We start from the raw sequence: 25,557 nt of genomic DNA, 5'->3' as shown, positions 1-25,557 counted from the left end.
TCCCAGAGGTGCTCAAACTCATACCATTGAGTCAGTGATGCCATCCTACCATCTCATCCTCTGTCGTTCCTTCTGCCTTCTATCTTTCCCAGCATTGGACTTTTCTGATGAGTCAGCTCTTCGCATCAGGTGGCCAAAGTGTTGGAATTTCAGCTTCAACATCAGTCCTTCCAGTGAATATTCAGGACTGATTTCATTTAGGATTGACTGGTTTGAACTCCTTATAGTCCAAGGGACTCTTAAGAGTCTTCTCCAACACCACAGTTCAAAAGCATCAGTTCTCCAGTGCTCAGCTTTCTTTATAATAGACCAACTCTCACATCCATGAGTGACTATTGGAAAAACCATAGCCTTGACTAGACGGACCTTTGTTGGCAAAGTAATGTCTCTGCTTTTTAATATGCTCTCTAGGTTGGTCATAGCTTTTCTTCCAAGGAGTAGAATTCATGGCTGCAGTCACCATCTGCAGTGATTTTGGAGCCCAAGAAAAGTCTGTCACTGTTTCCATGGTTTCCCCATCTATTTGCTATGAAATGATGGGACCGTATGCCATGATCTTCATTTTTGGAATGTTGAGTTTCAAGCCAGCTTTTCCACCCTCCTCTTTCACTTTCATCAGAAGACTCTTTAGTTCTACTTTGCTTTCTGCCGTAATGGTGGTGTCATCTGTGTATCTGAGGTTATTGCTATTTCTCCCAGCAGTGTTGATTCCAGCTTGTGCTTCATCCAGCTTTTGCATCATCATTTCGCATGATGTCCTCTGCATATATGTTAAATAAGCAGAGTGACAATATACAGCCTTGACGTATTGCATATTATTCTCCTTTTTTTTAAAATTCTTAGTCATAGTTTTATAAGTATATATTTGATATCCATCACAGTCCTTACATTGATCTGTCTTGCCTGTGCTGTGCTGTGTCGCTCAGTCGTGTCCAACTCTTTGTGACCCCACGGACTGTAGCTCTCCAGGCTCCTCTGTCCCTGGAGATTCTCCAGGCAACAATAATGGAGTGGGTTGCCATGCCCTCCTCCAGGTGTCCTTCCCAACCCGGGCATCAAATCCTGGTCTCCTGCACTGCAGGTGAATTCTGTACTGTCTGAGCCACCAGGGGAGCCCATTCTGTTTACCTATCTGAAGCTAATTATATATTCCTCAGGAGGGACTCATTAGAATAATATTTTTGAGAGCTATATTACCGTATTAGTTTATCAAGAGCCATTATGTTTGACAGCCATTTGCTTGGCTATATCTAGACTGACATTTCTTTGTACCACTCAAACATGTTACTGATTTTCTTCTGGCTTAAAGTGTTCTGTTCAAAGGACTATTTTTTTTTTTTTTAACGTTTTTCTTTGAATTCAGCAATTTTGCTGGATATGTCTTGGTTATCCTGAGTTGATTTCTCAGTTAAGTGATACGCACTTTCAGTATGCAGTTTTGCATGTTTTTGTATTACAAGAAATTTTTGATACTATTTACTGTTTGTTGTTTCATTGCTTTTGTTTTCTTCAGAGACTTGACTATACTTGTTTGGTTTACTTTGCTTATCTTTAATATTTGTCACTATCTCTTGAATTTGCATTCTTTTTTCTTTCGCATTCTTAAATTTAAAAAGAAAGTGAAACTTACAGAAAAATTACAAGCATAGTAGTAAGATAAATTTCTCCGCTGAACCATTACAGACTATTGCTGACATAATGCCCTGTCTTCCCTGACTATCATGTTTATACAAACAAGAACATTCTTTTAAAGAATTTCTAACATCAGTGTGTTACTACCATTTAATTCTCAGACCCTGTTAAAATTTTTCTAATTGACCCATAATGCCCTTTATAGGAAAATTATCTAGTTCACAGCAGTTATATTATAATGTATCTTTTGTCTGCTCAATAAAACAGTTTCTTAATCTTTGTCTCCCATATCTGGATAACTCTGTTGGGTGAACACCCTCCTCACCTCTGTAGGACTTTGACACCATGATGCTTCCTTGTGTGGTTATGCTCCTGACTTTGCTCAGGGCTCTGCTATGCTTCTGGCCACTGCAACTCCTCATCTTTCCTCCTAGTGGCTACTCCTACTTTGTTTAGCCCTTCCTATTAGCTTTATGAATTTTCAGGAAGGCAGGGAAAATAGCAAGAGAAAAAGAGCTTCATTTAAAAAATTTTATTTTTATTTTTTTGAACACCAAAAACATTTTATGTTGGGGTATAGCCAATTAAAAATTTTGTGAGTTTCACATGAATAGTGAAGGGACTCAGCCATACATATACCTGTATCCATTCTCCTCCAAAACCACCTCCCATACAGTCTTGAACATTATATTGAGCAGAATTGCATGTGCTATACAATAGGTTTTTGTTGGTTATACATTTAAAATACAACAGTGTACACATGACCTTCCCAAAGTCCTTAACTATCCCTTCCCCCGGCAACCATGAGTTTGTTTTTATTTGTGTAACAGCTTTACTGAGGTATAATTTACATATATGCAATTCACTCGCTTAGAAAATGAATTATCCAGTGGTTTAAGTAATGCAACTATCAACATAGGGGGTTTTAGAGCATTTTAAGGGAGTTGGTGATGGACAGGGAGGCCTGGCGTGCTGTGATTCATGGGGTCGCAAAGAGTTGGACACGACTGAGCAACTGAACTGAACTGAACTGAACCATCTCAGAAAAAAACGTACCCTTTAGCTCTCACCTTTTTATTGTCTCAGTCTACCTCATTCCTAAGCAGTCACTAATCTTATTTCTCTTTCTATAAATTTGCCTATTCTGGGAATTTCGTGTAAATTTTGAAGTTGGGATATGCTGGATCTCTGTCATTTCCACATGAATTTTAGGATCAGCTTGTCAATTTCTGGAGTCAAAAATAACAAAACAGTAACAACAAAACCCAGTTGGGATTTTGTGGAGATAGTATTGAATCTTCAGATCAATTAGGCGACATTTACTAAATACACGATAGTAAGTCTTTCACTCCTTGAACATGGATGGCTTTAGATTAATTAGTTAATTTAGTTAATTTCTTTCAAAGATGTTTTGTACTTATTCAGTTCAGTCAGTTCAGTTCAGTCACTCAGTCATGTCTGCCTCTTTGCGACCCCATTGACTGCAGCACGCCAGGCCTCCCTGTCCATCACCAACTCCTAGAGTTTACCTAGACTCATGTCCATTGAGTCGGTGATGCCATCCAACCATCTCATCCTCTGTTGTTCCCTTCTCCTCCCACCTTCAATCTTTCCCAGCATCACGATCTTTTCAAATGAGTCAGCTCTTCACATCAGGTGGCCAAAGTATTGGAGTTTCAGCTTCAACTTCAGTCCTTCCAGTGAACACTCAGGACTGATCTCCTTTAGGATGGACTGGTTGGATCTCCTTGCAGTCCAAGGGACTCTCAAGAGTCTTCTCCAACACCACAGTTCAAAAGTGTCAATTCTTCAGCACTCAGCTTTCTTTATAGTCCAACTCTCACATCCATCCATGACCACTGGAAAAACCATAGCCTTGACTAGATGGACCTTTGTTGGCAAAGTAATGTCTCTGCTTTTTAATATGCTGTCAAGGTTGATCATAACTTTTCTTCCAGGGAGCAAGTGTGTTTTAATTTCATGGCTGCAGTCACCATCTGCAGGGATTTTGGAGCCCAAAAAAGTAAAGTCTGCCACTGTTTCCACTGTTTCCCCATCTATTAGCCATGAAGTGATGGGGTCTGATGCCATGATCTTTGTTTTGTGAATGTTGAGCTTTAAGTCAACTTTTTCACTTTCCTCTTTCACTTTCATCAAGAGGGTCTTTAGTACTTATTGCCAGAAGTCAAATGCCAGAATTCTTGGACTTCTTTTGTTAAATGTATTCTCGAGTATTTTATTATTTTGGTGCTGTTGTAAGACAAAGTTGTTTTTAAATATTATGTTTGGATTTTCTTTGCTAAAATATACTCTAGATTTTTGTATTTCAACTCTGTATGTTGCAATCTTGGTGAATTGATTCACACTAATTGTGTGTGTGTGTGTGTGTGTGTATTCTTTAGGATTTTCTATGTACAAAGCTATGTCATCTGCAGATAGAGATACATTTACTTCTTACTTTCTGAGTGCTTTTTCTTACCTATCTAGAATATCCAGTATAAGATTGAACATTAGCACAGTTATCTTTGTCTTGTTACTGATATTAGTGGGAAAACTTTCAGATTTTAGCATTAAATATGTTGTTATCTGTGAAGTTTCTGTTGATGCTTTTTATCAGAATGGGATAACTTCATTCTGTTCCTGTTTTGCTGGACAGTTTAAAATAAAAGGGTACTGGATTTTGTCAAATACTTCTGTGTTTATTAAGATGATCACCTCTTGAGATGATATTAACAGAATAATTAGTCTAGGTACAGGTTTGTCACTTTTGATCTTTACAAAGAATCAGCTTTTTTGGTTTTGTTGCATTTTTCTCTGCTGTTTGTTTTTCTTGTTCTCTATTTATTAATTTTTCCTGTAATTCTTAGTCTTAATATTTTTGTTCAAGTCTTCTCTTTCTTTGCTGACTTCTGCCTAGTTGTTCTCTCCACTATTCAAGTTGGGAATGAACTTTTTGTCTGTTACTATCAACTTTTCTATTTCTTTCTTTTTACCTGTCAAGTTCTTCATGTATTTTGGTGTGTGGTTGTTAGGTCCGCATATATTATTTTCCTGATGGTTTGACTCTTTTATTATTATTAAATGTTTCTCTATATCTAGTAATATGTTTTGTTTTGAAGTGTTTCTCTCTGCCATTAGCACAGTCATTGGAGCTTGTGATTTATTGATAAAGTTTCCCTTTCTTTTTATTTTGAATCCATTTTCAACTTTGATTCTGAAGTATGTCTCCTATAGGCAACACATTGTAGGTCTTGTTTTATTATCCTGTCTAATAATATTCTCTTTTGAGCATATTGTTTTTCCATTCACGTTTAATTTTACTGATATAGTTGAATTTACATTCGTCATTATATTTGTTACCTATGCATTATGTTCTTTTGATTCCTTTATTCCTTCTTTATTGCTTTATTTTGAATTAAATGAATATTTTTTTTACTGTAGCATTTTCATTTGTTTTTTTACTTTTTTTTTTGGCCTTATTTATTTAATGTTTGCTATAGTACTTGCCACTTAAATTTTAACTTAGAATTAGCTTCAGGTTTATACCAACTTAATTCCTGTGAGATATAGAAATGTTACTTTTATAGGTCTATTGTGTTTTTTGCTTTTTGTGTTAAATTGTTATACATAGTACATACTACAATGTTGGTTACAAACCCAACATTACATTAGTTTAATTATTATATTATATACTTAAATGTCTTTCAAGGAAGTCAAGAGAGGAAAAGTAACTGGTTTATAGATTTTGTTATATTAAGTTCATTTTTTATTTATGATTCCCTCGTTTGTTCATTTATCACCTAAACTTACTTCATTAGCTCAATATGGCTTTTCCACCCTCCTCCTTTATGTTGTTATTAGCAAATGTATTACATTTTTATGTTATAGGCAAAAGCATACATAATGTATATATATTTTATAAAATTGCTTTCAAATCAATTAAGAGGGAATAAAGGAGAATAAATATGCATTTTTACCATGTTTTTTAACTACATGACTACTTGATGCTCATTGTTTTTCATGTCTGTTCAAATTGCTGTCTGAGCCCTTTACTTTTAGCTTGAAAGACTTTTTTTGTTATTTCTTGTGTTTATGAAATTCATGAAATTAAAGGATGCTTGCTCCTTAGCATATTAAAAGCAGAGACATTATTTTGACAACAAAAGTCTGTCTAGTCAAAGCTAAGGCTTTCCAGTAGTCATGTATGGATGTGAGAATTGAACTATAAAGAAAGCTGAGTGCTGAAGAATTGACGCTTTTGAACTGTGGTGTTGGAGAAGACTCTTGAGAGTCCCTTGGACTGCAAGGAGATCCAACCAGTCCATCCTAAAGGAAATCAGTCCTGAATATTCATTGGAAAGACTGATGTTGAAGCTGAAACTCCAGTAATTTGGCCATCTGATGCAAAGAACTGACTCATGGGAAAAGACCCTGATGCTGGGAAAGATTGAAGGTAGGAGGAGAAGGGGATGACAGAGCATGAGATGGTTGAATGGCATCACCGACTCGACGGACATGAGTTTGAGCAAGCTCCAGTGGGGCTGGTGACGGACAGGGAAGCCTGGCATGCTATAGTTCATGTGGTCGCAAAGAGTCTGACATGACTGAGCGACTGAACTGAACTGAGATCAGCTAATACCACATTATATCAGTTTTTATTTACTTGGCCATGTATCTTGTTTTCCTTTTAGATTGCTGGATATAAATTTTTGGTTGATTTTTATTTTTTTCCATTGAATACTTTGAATGTTTTATTCCGCTATGTTCTGGCCTCCGTTTTTTCAGATGAGAAGTTTGCTGTTGATGTTACTATTGTTCTCTTTTAAGTAAATAGTCATTTTTCTCTTGCTGCTTTTAAGATTTTCTCCTTGTTTTTCAGCATTACTATGTACGATTTTTCTGTTAGCAGATTTCTTTGCTTTAATTCTTCTTCAAGTTCATGGGCTTGCCAAATGGGTAATAAATACAGTGCTTTTCAATAAATTGGTAACTTCTATCCATTAAGGTTTTGAATATTTGCCTCTCTTTTCTCTTTCTGTCTACCTCTGATATTCTCATTCTTCATATGTTCATATACTTGTTTCCTCCATTTTTCTGAGACTTTGATCATTCTTCAGTATTTTTCATCTCTGATTTTTGGATTGTATAATCAGTATTTATTTTATATTTGCTAATTCTTACTTCTGATTTTTCACATCTACTGTTCACACCCTCTGTAGAATTTTTCAATTCAGTTATACTTTTCAACTTCAGAATTTCCATTTGGATTGTTTTTATAGTATTTTTCTCTCTTTTAAGAAATAATGTGAAATTTTAATTGTATTACTATTTTAAAATATAAATTTTACTGTTATTTTAATAAAATACTAATTTTATTCATTTTTTCCAGTTTTATTTAGAAGTATCTGGCATACCTCACTGAGTAAGTTTAAGGCATACATCATGGTGATTTGATTAAATAGATTGTGAAATTACTATCATAATAGATTCAGCTAATATCCATCTTCTGATACAGATATGAATAGAAAAAAATTAAAAAGACAAAAAATTTCCTGTGATTAGAACCCTTAAAATTTATTCGCTTCACTTTCCTATATATCAGTGTCTCTCTCTTAATTGATACTGTCTGTTAATGTGACCTTGTCATAACTGTATTTACTTCTCTGATTGAGGTTTCCTTTATTTCTTTGAACATATTTTTAATGGCTTCTTTGAAATCTTTTTCTGTTAAATCTGACATCTGGGCTGCTCTCACTAGCCCTTTCTGTCGCCTGCTTCTTTTTTCCATATATGTGTCATAGTTTCCAGTTACTTTCTTTCTCTCTCGATGTTTGGTTGGAAAGCAGACATTTTTAGGTAGTACATTGTTGCATGTCTGGGTATTACTTCCTTGTTCACATATTGTGGTTTGTTTGTTTATTGACTACATGGCTTACTTTAGTGTCATTTTCAGTTTTCCTTTTTTAATTTTCTCTTCAGTATCTGTAAGAACTCACCATTGAAGTTCCAGCCTACAGTGTTCTCTATATAGAAATTAAAACTTACAAATACAGATTTTTAAACAAATGTCAGAGGATTCATATTTTATATTTCTTGGAATGCTTTTTAATTTTACTTTTCAAGGAATATATACATTTCATTCATATGATTTTAGTCTTTGGAAATTTGCTGAAGTTTGTTTTATGAACCCAGATATGTTCTTTTTGCTAGTCATTCCATGTGTCCTAGAAAAGAATGTATATTGTCCTCTTTTTACATGTAATGTTCCATATTGAAATATTATACTGAAGTGTTCCATATTTAAGAAAGCTGCATCATATGTCACTCCTTTGAGAATGAAAGTGAAAGTGCAAGTTGCTCAGTCGTGTCTGACTCTTTGCGATCCCGTAGACTATACAGTCCATGGAATTCTCCAGGCCAGAGTACTGGAGTGAATAGCCTTTCCCTTCTCCAGGGGCTCTTCCCAACCCAGGGATCAAAGCCAGCTCTCCCACATTGCAGGCGGATTCTTTACCAGCTGAGCCACAAGGGAATCCCCCTTTTAAAAGAATTAGTGCAAAATGTTCTTGAATGTTTTTTTTTGTTAACATATGTAGCAGTTTTATTGAAGTATAATTTGCAATCTCTCATCTTAAATATACAGATTATTTTATGTACGTTCATAGAGTTGTGCAAACATCACCACAATCCAATTTTAGAACATTACCACCACCCTAGAAAGATCTGACATGCCTATTCACAGTCATTCCTTGTTCTCATCCCCATTCTACTCATACCATTTATATAATACTCTTTTAAAAAATGCTTCTTAAAGTAATAATGCAATAAATATTTATATTTATGCATAGATCAGCTTATTGTTTGACTAGTTGGTAGTGATCTGAACCCAACTGAGCGACTGAACTGAACAAGAGAATTACATTTACATGATTGATTATATGTTTACAGTCACTTAAATTGGATCATATTTTAAAAATATGATGCAATTAATTGTGATATGAAATTGTTTTGCTGCTATAAGCCAAACTACAAAATAATGATATTTGTCTAACAAACTGAAAAAATTAAGACCATTTTTTCCCCAAGTAAGGCTAGGTTTTATTAGACATCTTACAGTATATTTCCCCTCCCAAAATTTTATAACTTTCATGAGACTATATTAAACATTTCTGATTACTTTGAAAGCTCTGTGAACAAAATGGAAGTAAAGGTTTATTATTTGATAATGGAATGTTCATATATTTCAGCAATGTTAAAATGCAGACATGGAGAAGCTATTTATACATTTGCAGTATTTTATTTCAGTCATTATTTTTAGAAACCATATGGTCTGAGTTCATAAGCATCACAGTTATAATGATACCTATGATACATAGGTATGATACATAATTATACTCCCCCCAAAAAACAAGCAAAAAAGTGTAAGAAGTATCACCAAACTGCTTCACAAAAATTGATTTTTAAAAGTAGTGATTATGAGCCAGAGTGGTATCTCTAGTGTTCTGCATAACTTTTTACTTAAATTTACTTAAATTCATTAAATATTCAGTGCATAACTTTTGAATAACTTTTTACTTAAATTTACTTAAATTCATTAAAAGTTCAGTGTAGGACAAAGGACATGAGTGATTTCATATCTATACTTAATGATTCTTACTTGGCACTTATGCTAATTTCATATTTTGTCGTAATTTTAGGATTTGATTGGTTGGGTCATTTTCAGCTATGTTGAAGTACTGTCTTCACTTCATTCATTGAAATATTCTATGCTAATTCATTTGCCTTTTTTGTTGGCACAGTTGTGACTATATAATCTTTTATTTTCTCTACATTCTTGTTTATCAGGGACTGGTAATCATGATTGTAGGGCATGTGATGGGCTTCCCAGCTGGCGCTAGTAGTAAAGAACCTGCCTGCCAATGCAGGAGACATAAGAGACGTTGGTTCGATTCCTGGGTGGGAAGATCCCCAGGAGGAGGAAATGGCAACCCACTCCAGTATTCTTGCCTGGAGAACACCATGGATGAAGGAGCCTGGCAGACTACATACAGTCCACAGGGTCGCGAAGAGTCGGACATGACTAAGGCGACTTAGCGTGCATGCATGCAGGGCATGTAGTTGAGTAAAATTAAATCATATATTAAATAATTGTTTTATTCAATGAACCGTTCTAAGCTTTGGGGTTAAAAATGAGTAAGCTTCTACTTTATTTATGAGAATAATTCCACATGTAAACATTTGTAATTAAAATTTGTATGTATATACCACAAAGAAAGTATAATGCAGATACTATTAACATTTCGTAGAATGATGATTAATTCCAGCTAAAGAAGATTTAGGAACTCTTCATAGAGAAATATATTTTTTAGGGTTCTTGAAAAAAGTAAATTTAAGAGGCAGAGCAGGACAGTGGGCATGAATGAAGAGATGGAAGCAAGGGATATGTTTATGGATTGTTCCATAATCAGGTGTGACTGCAAAGCAGAATAGAGAGTAGATAGAGTGATTTGTGGTAGAATGTGAGAGTGATTACCGTAAGCTGAAACCAAGTTGATGAGGCTTTGAATATCAACATAATTTCCTTTCATGTGGAATTATCAAAAAATTGCTAGCAGAAAATGGTTTAATCCTATTTATTTGCCTTGAGAAGTTTGGAGATATTAGAGTTTGGATGCTAATTTTTTAATGAATTCAGATGGACTATTTATTCATTTTGAAGAGAAAATCATTGTACATTATACAAGTAGAAATATTCTCTTAATTATATATCAGGAAAAATGATTCCTTGAATATTGGAATATCATTACTATGTTAATATCAGCAACATTTGTCACATAATGAGTCTGGGGAAAGGAATAGGTTTTGTCATATGTATGTTATCCTAACATAAATTCAATGAAAAATGACTATATTTTTGATGCCTGTGAAGGTTTCAGAGATTAGTGTTAGAAAATAACATGCCTCTGCTCATATAATAATTAGATAAACAGTTTTCTTGCATTCAGCAGTGTTGTGACACATTTTCTCATATTCGTGTTAAGTAATTCCAGTTTGATTGATTAAGGTTCTACTCAGTGAAATTTTGCTTAATTAGCAGCTATGTCAGTTACCTGAATTCCACTGTCATCCACACATTCTGCCATTACTATAAAGTTTATGGTGAATGTTTTATGAGTAATGTTTAAGAAAAATTAACATAGAAGATGTATAATATTAAGTAGAAAAGGATATAGTGATAATAGCAGCTACCATTTGGCTTTAAAAGTACCAGGTATTGTTTATAGTGCTTTATTTATAATATTTTGTGTGTTGGGTGTGTAGCAGATGAAAGGCAAATAACTTGTGGGTGGTCATACAACTATAGGTGATAGAGTTGAGATTCAGATGCAAGCCTAACTGGTTTTGAAGCTACAGCTTTTAACTCCATTGTACTGTACAGACAATATGATATTCTTTTTTAATTTTTAAAGCTTTTTGTCCAGTTTTATTGAAATGTAATTGATACATAACTTCTCTTAGTTTGGGTTTCCCTGGTGGCACAGTGGTAGAGAATCCACCTGCCAAGCAGAAGGTGTAGGTTCAATCCCTGAGTTAGAAAGATCCCTTGGAGAAGGAAATAGCAACCCACTGTAGTATTCTTGCCTGGACAATCCCATGGATGGACAACAGAGCCTGGTGGGCTACAGTCCATGGGGTTGCAAAGAGTGAGACATGACTTAGTGACTAGACAATAACAACAAATTTCTTAGTTTAACTTGTAGAGCATAATGATTTGATATATGTATATTATTGCACGATTTATCACAGTAAGGATAATTGATTTTTGTTTGTATTGAGAACTTTTAAAATCTACTCTCAGGAGCTTTCAAGTATACTGTTATTAACTATAATCAACATTCTATATATTGTATACCCAAAACTTATTTATCTTGTAACTAAAAGTTTGTGCTCTTCGACTACCTTCATCCACTTTCCCCATCCCTTACACTTACCTCTGGCAATCACTAGTTGATTCTCTGTACGTAGGCCTCAATTTTTGATTCTCCGTGTGAGTAATGTTTGTTTTTCTCTGATTTATTTCACTTGACTTAATACTCTAAGGGGCTTTCCTGGTGTCTCAGATGATAAAGAATCTGCCTGCAGTGCAGGAGACCTTGATTTGATCTCTGGGTCAGGAAGATCCCCTGGAGAAGGGAATGGCAACCCACTCCAGAATTCTTGCCTCGAGATTTCCATGAACAGAGAAACCTGCTGGGCTACAGTCCATAGGGTCACAAGGAGTCGCAAAGAGTCGGATATGACTGAGCATGGATACACTTTCACTTTCAATCCCCTAACGGTCCATCCATGTTGTATATAGCAAGATTTCCTTCTTTTTTATAGTTGAATAATTCAGTTCATTTCAGTTGCTCAGTCGTGTCTGACTCTGCAACCCCATGAAATAATTAATACCATCTTATCTTTATTCATTCATCTTTCAATGAATACTTAGTTTGCTTCCATGTATTGGTTAAAGTAAACAATATTGCAGTGAATGTGGGGCTGTGTATATCTTTTCTAGTTAGTGTTCTTGTTTTCTTTGGATAAATATCCAGAAGTGGAGTTGCTAGCCCACATGGAAGTTTTGGCTTTAATTTTTGGAGAAAACTCCATACCAGTTTCCGAAGTGGCTGCAATAACTCACTCAACTTTTAGTGGAGCTTTCTAAGAAAGCAAAGATCGCTATTGCAGTCTTTACCAAGATGGGCTATTTTACAGATAAGATAAGTACAATGTCAGAAGTTTAACATTATGTAATAATAGATTATAGTTAATTGAATATTTGTAAGCTGTTCTTGAAGCTTGAATTTCCACTGGAAATTCTAGGTGGAATAGCATGGTAAACTTAAAACTGTCTTAACTTTGGCATCAATAAAGTGTGGGTTTTCCAACATGAATTCCGGTTACATGCTGAGACTTTGGTTTATCTTGCTCTTTGAAAAGAATTTCAGGTTCAAATTCTACAAAATTTTCGATACAGCAGTGTGTGTGCTCTAAAAACAATTTTTGCCTACTCTTTCCTCCAGAGTTTTACTATCTGTGTTACTTACCTCCTCTCTCCTCCAAAGGGTCACACGCTCATGTCATTCTGCGTTAAGAACAGTGAATATGACAGCTCATCAGAATTAGGAAGTTGTGTAACTTATATCTTCACACTTTGACATGTTAAGAGACAATTTGAGGATTGTATAACATTTAACATTTTTACATGCTGCCTTTTTAGAGAATTTTTGAAGTACATTTATTTATACTTATAATTTCTATTTTCTAGGTATTTCAAGACTAGTAATTATTTTTGTTCCATAAGCATAGAATTTTATTTAGGAAAATAAATTTTTAAAATATGAATTTATGTTGAAAGCTCATAAAAAGAGAGTTAACAAATTTGCCTTGTTTTTGCTGGTGTTGGATGTATTTTTAGATACATTTTTAAATTAAAATGCTTGATTATGAGTGAACACTAGGTAGCATGTTGTTTATAGTCATTGTTAGTTAATGCATTCTACTATTTTGAATAAACATTTATGAATAAACATTATTTATATTAATTCACATTGGAAGAATGATATCTGTTGGAGCTGAAGAAAAAAATGAGTCTATTAGCAATACTGTATATGAAGGATCCTAATGAAACCTCAGTCCATAGTTCATCAGGCACTCTATTTATCAGATCTAGTCCCTTAAATCTATTTCTCACTTCCACTGTATAATCATAAGGGATTTGATTTAGGTCATACCAGAATGGTCTAGTGGTTTTCCCTACTTTCTTCAATTTAAGTCTGAATTTGGCAATAAAGAGTTCATGATCTGAGGCACAGTCAGCTCCTGGTCTTGTTTTTGCTGACTGCGTAGAGCTTCTCCATCTTTGGTTGCAAAGAATATAATCTGTCTGATTTCTGTGTTGACCATCTGGTGATGTCCATGTGTAGAGTCTTCTCTTGTGTTGTTGGAAGAGGATGTTTGCTATGACCAGTGTGTTCTCTTGGCAAAATTCTATTAGCCTTTGCCCTGCTTCATTCTGTATACCAAGGCCAAATTTGTCTGTTACTCCAGGTGTTTCTTTACTTCCTACTTTTGCATTCCAGTCCCGTATAGTGAAGAGGACCTCTTTTTTGGGTGTTAGTTCTAAAAGGTCTTGTAGGTCTTCATAAAACCGTTCAACTTCAGCTTCATCAGTGTTACTGGTTGGGGCATTGACTTGGATTATTTTGCTATTGAATGGTTTGCCTTGGAAACAAACAGAGATCATTCTGTCATTTTTGAGACTGAATCCAAGTACTGCATTTCAGACTCTTTTGTTCACCATGATGGCTACTCCATTTCTTCCAAGGGATTCCTGCCCACAGTAGTAGATATAATGCCAAAGAATGCTCAAACTACCACACAGTTGCACTCATCTCACACGGTAGTAAAGTAATGCTCAAAATTCTCCAAGCCAGGCTTCAGCAATACGTGAACCGTGAACTTCCAGATGTTCAAGCTGGTTTTAGAAAAGGCAGAGGAACCAGAGATCAAATTGCTAACATCTGCTGGATCATGGAAAAAGCAAGAGAGTTCCAGAAAAACATCTATTTCTGCTTTATTGACTATGCCAATGCCTTTGACTGTGTGGATCACAGTACACTGTGGAAAATTCTGAAAGAGATGGGAATACCAGACCACCTGACCTTCCTCTTGAGAAACCTATATACAGGTCAGGAAGCAACAGTTAGAACTGGACATGGAAGAACAGACTGGTTCCAAATAGGAAAATGAGTATGTCAAAGCTGTATTGTCACCCTGCTTATTGAACTTCTATGCAGAGTACATCATGAGAAACACTGGGCTGGAAGAAGCACAAGCTGGAATCAAGATTGCTGGGAGAAATATCAATAACCTCAGATATGCAGATGACACCACCCTTATGGCAGAAAGTAAAGAGGAACTAAAAAGCCTCTTGATGAAAGTGAAAAAGGAGAGTGAAAAAGCTGGCTTAAAGCTCAACATTCAGAAAACTAAGATCATGGCATCTGGTCCCATCACTTCATGGCAAATAGATGGGGCAACAGTGGAAACAGTGTCAGACTATCTTTTTGGGCTCCAAAATCACTGCAGATGGTGACTGCAGCCATGAAATTAAAAGACGCTTACTCCTTGGAAGAAAAGTTACGACCAACCTAGATAGCATATTAAAAAGCAGAGACATTACTTTGCCAACAAAGGTCCGTTTAGTAAAGGCTATGGTTTTTCAGTGGTCATGTATGGATGCGAGAGTTGGATTGTGAAGAAAGCTGAGCGCCGAAGAATTGATGCCTTTGAACTGTGGTGTTGGAGAAGACTCTTGAGAGTCCCTTGGACTGCAAGGAGATCCAACCAGTCCATTCTGAAGTAGATCAGCCCTGCGATTTCTTTGGAAGGAATGATGCTAAAGCTGAAACTTCAGTACTATGGCCACCTCATGCGAAGAGTTGACTCATTGGAAAAGACCCTGATGCTGGGAGGGATGGGGGGCAGGAGGAAAAGGGGACGACAGAGGATGAGATGGCTGGATGACATCACCGACTCGATGGACGTGAGTCTGAGTGAACTCCGGAAGATGGTGATGGACAGGGAGGCCTGGCGTGCTGCGATTCAGGGGGTCGCAAAGAGTCGGACACAACTGAGCGACTAAACTGAACTGAACTGAATGAAACTAGCAGAAAATCATCCAATGGGCCTATTTGTATTTGATTTACTAGCTAAAGAAAAGTTTTTATATAGATTTGTCAGAATTGCCCATATTTTATATTTAAAAAGCACTAATAAGCAAAGTCTGTGATTAGGAAGCAAAATCTCCTTTAGGAAGCTGTGCTTAAAAGAAAACAAAGCAAATATGAAAAACTAGAACATCAGAATAATCCCCTCATTGGGTACATGCTTCCTAGGTAAAATGTTTTATAAGATATTTGGGAATAGGGTTAGGATAGACCTACCTTATATTGACTAATGCTTCATAATGAACAATAATTCTGGTGACGCTTTTAGATATTTCCCACTGGTTCTGGCTACAACAGAACAATTGAAAAATCAGCAGTTACCGATGATACTCAAGATAGCCGAAATATGCACGCCCAGTACATAAGTTTGTGCAGAAGAATCTTAATTCTACTCATGATCTCATCTTTTGTTTGCTGTATAAATCTCTACAAAACCTTTTTTTCCCTTTTTTTAACTTAGAAAAATTAACATACAACTGAAATATGTTAGTTTCAGGTGTACAACATGATTGTATATTTTGAGTATATTGCAACATGATCACCACAATAAGTTCTAGTTAACATCCATCATCATAGTTACAAATTTTGTATGTGTGTAATGAAAACTTTTAAAATCTTTTCTTCTAGCAACTTTAAAATATACCATATACTGTCACCCTGCTGTATATTACATTCCTATTCTATAACTGGAAGTTTATTCCTTTTCACCATTTTCAGCAATTTAGCCACCCCCCAAATTCGTGAAACTCAAAGTTAAAAAAAAAAACACTAAGATCATGGTGTCCAGTCCCATCACTTCATGGCAAGTAGAAGGGGAAACAATGAAAGCAGTGACAGATTTTATTTTGTTGGGCTCCAGAATCACTGTAGACCATGACTTGCAGCCAGGACATTAAAAGATGATTGCTCCTTGAAAGGAAAGGTATGACAAACCTAGAAAGCATATTAAAAGCAAACATCACTCTGTTGACAAAGATCCATATAGTCAGGGCTCCAGTTTTTCCATTAATCATGTAAGGATGTGAGAGTTGGACCATAAAAAGGGCTGTGCTTAATTGCTTCAGTCATGTCTGACTCTTGGCAACACTGTGAACTGTAGCCCTCCAGGCTCCTCTGTCCATGGGATTTTCCACACAAGAATATGGGAGTGGGTTGCCATTTCCTCCTCTAAGGTGTCTTCCCAACTCAGGGATCGAACCTGTGTTTCTTACATCTCCTGCATTGGCAGGTAGATTCTTTACCACTAGCGCCACCTGGGAAGCCCTAAAAAAGGCTGAGCACTGAAGAACTGCTTTCGAATTGTGGTGTTGGAGAAGACTCTTACTTGAGAAGTCCCTTGGACAGCAAGATCAAACCAATCAATCCTAAAGGAAAATCAACTCTGAATATTCATTGCTGAAGCTGAAACTCCTCAATACTTTGGCTGCTTGAAGGGAAGAGCTGACTCATTGGAAAATACCCTGATACTGGGAAGGATTGAAGGCAAAAGGAAACAGGGATGGCAGAGGATGGGATGGTTAGATAGCATCACCAACCCAATGGAAATGAATTTGAGCAAATTCCGGGAGATAGTATAGGACAGAGGAGCCTGGTGTACTGCAGCCCATGGGATCACAAAGCATCAGACATGACTTAGTGACTGAACACCAACATTACCTCCTTTATCTCTGGCAAACCATCTATCTATTCTCTGTATCTGTGAGCTTTCTGTTTGTTTGTTTTTTTTTTTTTTCTTTTAGGTACCACACACAAGTGAGATCATATAATATTTAACTTTTTCCTATCTGACTTATTTTACTTTTTATAATGCTCTTAAGGCCGATGCACATTGTTGTAAATGGCAAGATACCATACTTTGTTTATGACTAACATTCCAATGTACATATATCCCACTTTTTCTTTGTTCATTTATTTATCTTTGGACGTGAACATCCTTGTTATTCTCTGCCTTTCTATACACCCTCACCAACATTTATTATCTCTTGTTTTTCTGATAATACTCTTCATTGTGGTTTTGATTTGTGTTTCTCTGATGGTTAGTGACTTTGAGTACCTTTTCATGTACCTTTGGGCTATCTATTTTACATCTTACTCAGAAAAAATATATGTGTTCACATCTTCTGCCTGTGTTTTAAATGAATTGTTTCTTTGCTGTTGAGTTGTGTGAGTTACTTTTATATTTTATATATTAACCCCTTGTCAGACATATGATTTGTAGATATTCTCTCCTAGTTTACTTCCCTGGTAGCTTAGACGGTAAAGCGTCTGCCTACAATGCGGGAGACCTGTGTTCAATCCCTGGGTTGGGAAGATCTCCTGGAGAAGGAAATGGCAACCCACTCCAGTACTCTTGCCTAGAAAATCCCATGGATGGAGAAGCCTGTTAGGCTACAGTCCATGGGGTCGCAAAGAGTCGTACACGACTGAGAGACTTCACTTTCACTTTCACTCTCTCCTAGTTTGGTAGGTTTCCTTTTCATTTTTTTTTTATTGTTTCCTTTGTTGCTGTGCAGAAGCTTTGTAGTTTGATGTAGTCCCACTTGTTAATATTTGCTTTTGTTGTTAATATTTGCTTTTGTTGTCAAATTTTTAAAAAAATCATAAGGTAGCCTCTACTAAGAGCATATGTTGGTCTTTTTCCAGTTGCTATTTCCATCCTTTACATATTGCTTTTCTTGGTATATTATTATCATCATAAGGAGACATCACTTCTCTACGTGATTGTCCTACAGTTTGCCTTTCTCTTATCCAGCTCCTTTAGTCTTTACTTATTTGGTCAGCTTCCCCAGTGTCTCAGTGTTCTGTGTACTCTTCTCCCAGATTCCGTCAATTAAATAATTTTATTTCTATAAGTTGCTGCTGCTGCTAAGTCACTTCCGTTGTGTCCGACTCTGTGCGACCCCATAGATGGCAGCCTACCAGGCTCCTCCGTCCCTGGGATTCTCCAGCCAAGAACACTGGAGCGGGTTGCCATTTCCTTCTCCAGTGCATGAAAGTGAAGTCGCTCAGTCGTGTCCGACTCTCCACGACCCCATGGACTGCAGCCTACCAGGCTCCTCTGTCCATGGGATTTTCCAGGCAAGAGTACTGGAGTGGGGTGCCATCGCCTTCTCCTTTCTACAAGTTAGCTCTTTTGCTTTACTCTAAAATAATTAATAGTGCTTTTGATCTTTGGTCCACAAAATAGGTCAAAATTCTAACATATTTGTTAAATCTTACTCTTAAAAGGTGTTAAAAACACAAATGTTGAGATTGATACACTTTGCTATATATAAAATAGATAACTAATAAGGACCTACTGTATAGCACAGGAAACTCTTCTCAATGCTCCATAATGACCTATATAGGAAGAATGTATTTTAAAAAGTGGACGTGTAGCAGAAACTAATACAACATTTTAAATCAACTATACTCCGATAATTTTTTTAAATAGCATCTTAAAAATGTTCAGATGTTAAACATTTTGACCATTTATGATTTTATTAACATTCATATTAAAGTATTTATTTTATAACACCAAGGCAATCAGTGAAGGAGGCAATTACATGTATTTTATATTGCCAGTAGCTCAAATATGTATTAAAATATTTTTTAAAGAATTTTTTGTTTCAATTTCCTGTTATAATTATCACCTATTCTTTAGTACATTAGGAATTGAAGTAGAGTCTTTGATTCAGATATATTTTAATTTACCTGTTACCTCTATCTTGTATGAATCTGTGAGTTATAAAAGCGATTAAATTAGGAAACATTGAGATGAGAGATAATGTTCTACATCCCATTTATTTGAGAAGATAGTGAAAGATCTGATCCAAAATAGTGACATTTTCTTACCTTATGTCTAATATTCAAATATATAGACATGCATACATTTAAAAAGTAAGGGTACCATCTATAGCGACATACACATAGTTTTCATTTTTCATGCTGCTCCTGTCTTCTGGCATGCTAATAATGAATGATTTGCATCCAGGTTCAAGTTAGTAAGACTCTTTCAGTAGTAGTTCAGAAACTGTAGATAATTGGCTAAATTTGTCCTGACATGTTTGATCTGCATGCAGTTCAGTTCAGTTGCTCAGTTGTGTCTAACTCTTTGTGATCCCATGGATTGAAGCACTCCAGGCCATCACCAACTCTAGGAGCTTACTCAGACTCATGACCATTGAGTCGGTGATGCCATCCAACCATCTCATCCTCTGTCGTCCCCTTCTCCTCCTACCTTCAATCTTTCCCAGCATCAGGGTCTTTTCCAATGAGTCAGTTCTTGGCATCATGTGGCCAAAGTATTGGAGTTTCAGTTTCAACATCAGTCCTTCCAATGAACATTCAGGACTGATTTCCTTTAGAATTGACTGGTTTGGTATCCTCACAGTCCAAGGGACTCTCAAGAGTCTTCTCCAGCACCACATTTCAAAAGCATTGATTATTCAGTGCTCAGACTTCTTTATGGTCCAACTCTCACATGCAAACATAACTACTGGAAAAACCATAGCTTTGACTAGACGGACCTCTGTTGGCAAAGTAATGTCTCTGCTTTTTAATATACTGTCCAGGTTTGTCATAGCTTTTCTTCCAAGGAGCAAGTGTCTTAATTTCATGGCTGCAGTCACCATCTGCAGTGATTTTGGAGCCCATGAAAAGGAAATCTGTCACTGTTTCCATTGTTTCCACATCTATTTGCCATGAAGTGATAGGATACTAATATGTGATTTTTGCAAAGGTTAAATGTATTTATCATTGTCAGTTTCATACACCTGCAGAGAAATTTTAACTGTTTCTAACCGTACTTTTCTTATTGTAGTCCTTTATTTCTTGTCCTTCATTTAAAGTGATAATATGAACTTTTCTTCTGGGTTTTGACATGGCTATTGTGATTTTTTGTGGAGTAGCGTTGATATCACTATCTTGATATACTTTTTGTAATAAAGACATTTTTATGAATAAACATTTTTTAGTCTCAACCGATAGCCTTGTTTCTATATTAATAGTTCATGTGCCGGGCACTGTTTACTTCTATACATGCTTTTGAAAGTGTTAACAAGAAAAATTTAAGTTTATGTTATGAATTATTGAAGTAAGAGCCTATTTACATTTAATACCATCTGACCTTGGTAGGCTGCAGTCCATGGGGTTGCCAAGAGTCGGACATGACTGAGCAACTTCACTTTCACTTTTCACTTTCATGCATTGGAGAAGGAAATGGCAACCCACTCCAGTGTTCTTGCCTGGAGAATCCCAGGGACGGGGGAGCCTGGTGGGCTGCCGTCTATGGTGTCACACAGAGTCGGACATGACTGAAGCAACTTAGCAGCAGCAGCAGACCTTATAATATCTTAATAAAATTATTCTATATATGATCAAAATTTTAGTAAAAATGATAACGTGAAGGTTTGAGTGTGTTTATTAGCATAATAAACTGTAACTCATAGAACTGAGGTGAGAATAACAAAATAATGCCACTGACAAGTACCCAACACATGGAAATGTCACAACAAATTGTTTATCTTAGTTTATCTTAAGTTTTTCTCTGCTTTAAAACTTGAGATTTTTAGTATGTTTCATTTAAAGAGTGTTTAACTTAAGTTTTATTTTTTCAGAGCACCTTCAAGTTTAAGTCTGAAAGTGATATTCATTTAGCAGAACATCATAAACAGGTTCTGTATGATGGGAAGCTTGCAAGTAGTATTGCATTTACATATAATGCTAAAGCCACTGATGCTCAACTATGCCTGGAATCATCACCAAAGGAAAATGCATCGATCTTTGTGCATTCCCCACATGCTTTAATGCTCCAGGTAGGTGAATAGTAGCTTAGTCTTAATGTTCTCATCAACACTGTGTCTTTATTTTACTTTTTATACATTGCTTACCTGTAAATCTCCAGTTGCTCTTTGTTTTTCTTTTTTGGTCTTCTAGTACTTTGAACAGTGTTTTTGCCTTCTGTATTTTATTTGGCAATATAGTTTACCTTGGATTTGTCTCCTTAGTAGGAAATCTGTCTTTTCTGTTGCATTTTCTGTTTCTTACCCTTTGAAATAAAATCAGTGAATTAGTAAATAGATAATTTTAAATATAAAAATACTTTCCTATAAGTATTTTTTCCCCTAACATAAAAATTATTTGAGTGCTTTTGTATCTATTAATAGCATCTCTTTTTTAAAATATATTTTGATTTAGACACTCATATTTTCAGTGTTAAAATCTCTCAACTTAAGCTTTTAATTTAAGTGATTATCAAAATATTTCAAATTTTTATTTTAAATTTGTATAAAATTATACAATTTTGATATAAAAATTTAAAAATAGATTTAAAAATATCTATTTTATTTAATTTTCTTACAGTTATTTGAAACAAGGAAATAGTGATAACATGCTTTAGAAAATTTAATAAACATTTTTGTTTTTGAACATAGGATGTAAAAGCTATAGTTACACATTCAATTCATAGTGCAATTCATTCAATTGGAGGGATTCAAGTGCTTTTCCCACTTTTTGCACAACTAGACAACCGGCAGCTCAATGACAGTCAAGTGGAAACCACTGTCTGGTAAGTTTTCTTTCAATATGTAACTTATGGTATTTTTTAATTGTTTAGATTATGCATGATGCCCTTGGTGCTATGTAAATATATTATAATATTGGTTTTTATCCTTATAATGCTAATAAAGTTTCTTTAGGATTAAGGCAGATATATTTACACAAAGTAAAAAAGTTGACAAATTTTATAACCACAAAGGAGTGACTTCCTTGATAAAAATATTCTTACTAGGTATAGCATAGTGATTATAATATGAAGTAGGAAAAGTGTCAGTCCTGGCCTTTCACTTTGCAAATGAATGCTCATTGTTTGAATTGTTGGTGAAATCCTGTCAAATTAAACAAAATTACTAGGGTAAAGTTTATTCTCAAGAATAGTATTTAATAATAGTTATATAATTTATATCCTAAATATTAGTATTATTGTATAATGCTAGTATCATAATACTAGAGCAATATTAATTGAAATTAGCTTTTTTTTCTATGTTTGAGAACCTAAATCTAACCACTGGCATATCCATGTTTTATATATCCAGAATTTTCTAATTAGATTTATTTCATGTGCAATTTTTATAACTTCTTTTTTTTAAAATTAAATACCTCATGTATTAAACTCCAACTTAACTTTATTTCATAGAATCATTTATGGCATAAGTTAAATGTGAATTACACAGATAGTTTAACTATTTCTGTATATGTTTGTAGAATTTAAAGGGAAAGTTATATAAGTAAACATTAATTTAGTTTACTAAACAGTAATGTAGAAATGCTTCATTAATATATACATATATACATGAGATTCTTTATGGATCATCCAATTTTGAATTGATAGAAAAATTAGTAAATGAAATTAAGATGGGGAAAAATTTAGAGTTCTTGAAATGTAACATTTTTCATATTAATTATTTAAATTAGCTATTAACAAACTTCTCTCTTAATATTGCTCATAATATTGTCCCTGTATTGGGACCATCTTTATGTAAAGTATAAATCTAAATATAAATCTGACCTGTACATTTACAAAACCCAGCTCTCATCCATGGGTCATGCTTTTTTTCTTTCTTTTTTTTTAAATCAGTATAATGTATTGGTTAGCATTTTGATGTGAAAATGAATCTGGAGGCCATGTCCTGCTGAGATACTACTTTGCTATGAGATCTTCAATCATTTTATTGAGAAATAGATCAGCTTAGCTGAAAAATGAAACTTTAAATCCCAGTCCTAACTTAAATGCAAATGTTTTGTTCTTTATCATCTAAGTGAACTAGGATACATTATGATCAGTAATTTAAAACCTAGTAAGTGCTATGAAAAGAAGATAGAAGTGAAATAGCAATTAGAAAACTTCATGTGTAATTTAAATATTTCTTATGAATTAAGTCCATAATTATTTTAACCTGAAATATAGTGATTTACTTCATGCAGAAAAATTAGAAAGATTATGCAGTTTGAATGTTATACTTAAAATGATTATAATAATTTATATTATTGAATAGTTATAAAATCTCAGTGCTAAAACTATATTTAACAGGTCCATTCATCTAAGGACCGGGACCAAGTACATGATTATTTGTCATATCCTGTTTTCAAAACTCATTTTAGTGTTTGTATTATATTTTGATATTTAAATTGTATTTATTTTATAACAGATAAAAGGTAGTATAAAGGATCAGCTTTCTGATTTTCATTTGGATTTGTTTTTAGTTCTTTTATATCATTCATGTTAATTTTTCCATGCCATAGCTTTAATTTTTTCAGTGATATATATGTTCTTAGTTTATGGCCAATAAAAAAAGTATAATAAGATATGTATCACTTTCCATTTCAGTAATAATACATACCTGTTTTGGGTATGTATTTCAGCCCTCCCGTGTGGTTCACTTATGTGCTATTTTGAGTTCTTATCCAATAGTTTTTCATTAGTTACTTCAAAGCTCTTGATGTCTGAGGTTGGCTTTTTGACATTTGTGTGTATCAGTAATGAAGTCTTTAGTTATATTTAAAGTTTGGAGGGCCACCATTTTGGTGGTAATACTGTCTTTCAGTTTTTAAAATGTTGAGAAAAATTTTTAAATGGAACATACCCCTCTACTTGAAGAACATAAATTGTTAGCTTTAGGGCAAGGATTGATAGAATTCCTTAATTTTGGGCTACATCTTAAATTGATGTATATGAATGAGAATTTAAAATAGGATATGTTATCTTATTTTTAGTTAACTTTAAACTTCTAGCTGAATAGGGATGGCTTTCCATATGGTGCTAATGATAAAGAACCTGCCTGCCAGTGCGGGATACTTAAAGAGATGTGGGTTCTGTCCTTAAGTTGGGAAGATCCCCCGGAGGAGGGCCTGGCAACTCACCCCAGTATTCCTGCCTGGAGAATCCCATGGACAGAGGTTCGCAGCTGGCTACAGGCCGTAGCAGACATGACTGAAATGACTTAGCACACATGCAGGCACGCACCGATGAATGAGAATCTATTTGAACTTTAAAAATCTTCAACAAAATTTTATATATGCCCATTTTAGAAAATGCTTTTTATATAATAAATATATGCCCCAAATTGCAATATTGTCTAATTCTTGACTGCTTTTTGGAGAAATTGAGAGAAACTCTGAAATAAGTTAATTCTTTGCCTTTTATGTTTCAAGCTAAAACATCTTAGTTTCATGCACTTTCCTCCACTCAGTAGCCTGATTTATGAAGCATTTTATTGTTTATATAAGGTTCACTTCTATTGACACTATAATTTATTATTGTTCTAATCATTGATGAGTTTTACTGTATATATTGAAGTCTTAATATTAAAATAATTTATTGAAGAAATTATTTTCTAGAGCCTTTAAAAATAGACTTTGTATGTACAGGAGAAATTTTATGACTTTGTTTTATCATGAAGGCTACATATTATAGTTGTTAACTAGTGTGGATGTTCAAGTTAGAAAAACTTGAATTCAAACCCCAAGTTTTATTTATTATTATTGCCATCTGACAAAAATGGTCCACTGGAAAGGGGCAAACCACTCGCGTATTCTTGCCTCAAGAACTCCATGATCAGTATGAAAGGGCAAAAATATATGACATTGGATGATGAGCCCCCCATGTTGATAGGTGTCCAGTATGCTACTGGGGAAGAACAGAGAAATAGCTCCAAAAATAAGGAAGAGGCTGTGCAGAAGTGGAAATGATACTCAGTTGTGGCTGTGTCTGGTAGAGAAAGTAAGGTCCAGTGCTGTAAAGAACAATATTTCATAGCAACCTGGACTGTTAGGTCCATGAATCAAGGTAAATTGAATCTGATCAAGGAGGAGACAGAGCAGCCTGGTGGGCTACAGTCTGTAGGGTTGCAAAGGGTTGGACACAACTGAAGCAACTGAGCATACAGCATACAAGTAGGAGATGGAAAGAGCGAACATCTACATGTTAGAAATCAGTGAACTAAAATGGAACAAAATGGACAAATTGAATTCAGATGACCGTTATATCTACTACTGTGAGCAAGAATCCCTTAGAAGAAATGGAGTAGCCCTCATGTCAACAAACAGTCCAAAATGCAGTACTTGGGTGCAGTCTCAAAAATGACAAATGCTCTTAGTTCTCTCAATTTGTTTC

At 35.0% G+C, this 25,557-nt stretch overlaps 1 protein-coding gene across 4 annotated transcripts in view; it reads left to right on the top strand.

Annotated features, from left to right (window-relative positions):
* Positions 1 to 25,557, top strand: part of NBEA (neurobeachin) — a 664,301-nt gene that overhangs the window by 119,671 nt on the left and 519,073 nt on the right. For all 4 annotated transcript variants that reach the window (XM_068984682.1, XM_068984685.1, XM_068984684.1 and 1 more), the window contains exons 9-10: positions 21,005 to 21,202; positions 21,821 to 21,954. In XM_068984682.1, coding sequence (XP_068840783.1) covers positions 21,005 to 21,202; positions 21,821 to 21,954 — 332 coding nt within the window. The remainder of the gene's footprint in view (positions 1 to 21,004; positions 21,203 to 21,820; positions 21,955 to 25,557) is intronic.

The sequence above is a fragment of the Capricornis sumatraensis genome, chromosome 12, assembly GCF_032405125.1.
Source record: "Capricornis sumatraensis isolate serow.1 chromosome 12, serow.2, whole genome shotgun sequence".
Lineage (NCBI taxonomy): Eukaryota > Metazoa > Chordata > Mammalia > Artiodactyla > Bovidae > Capricornis > Capricornis sumatraensis.
Note: the sequence above shows the minus strand (reverse complement) of the source record. Positions and strands in the feature narration are given on the sequence as shown.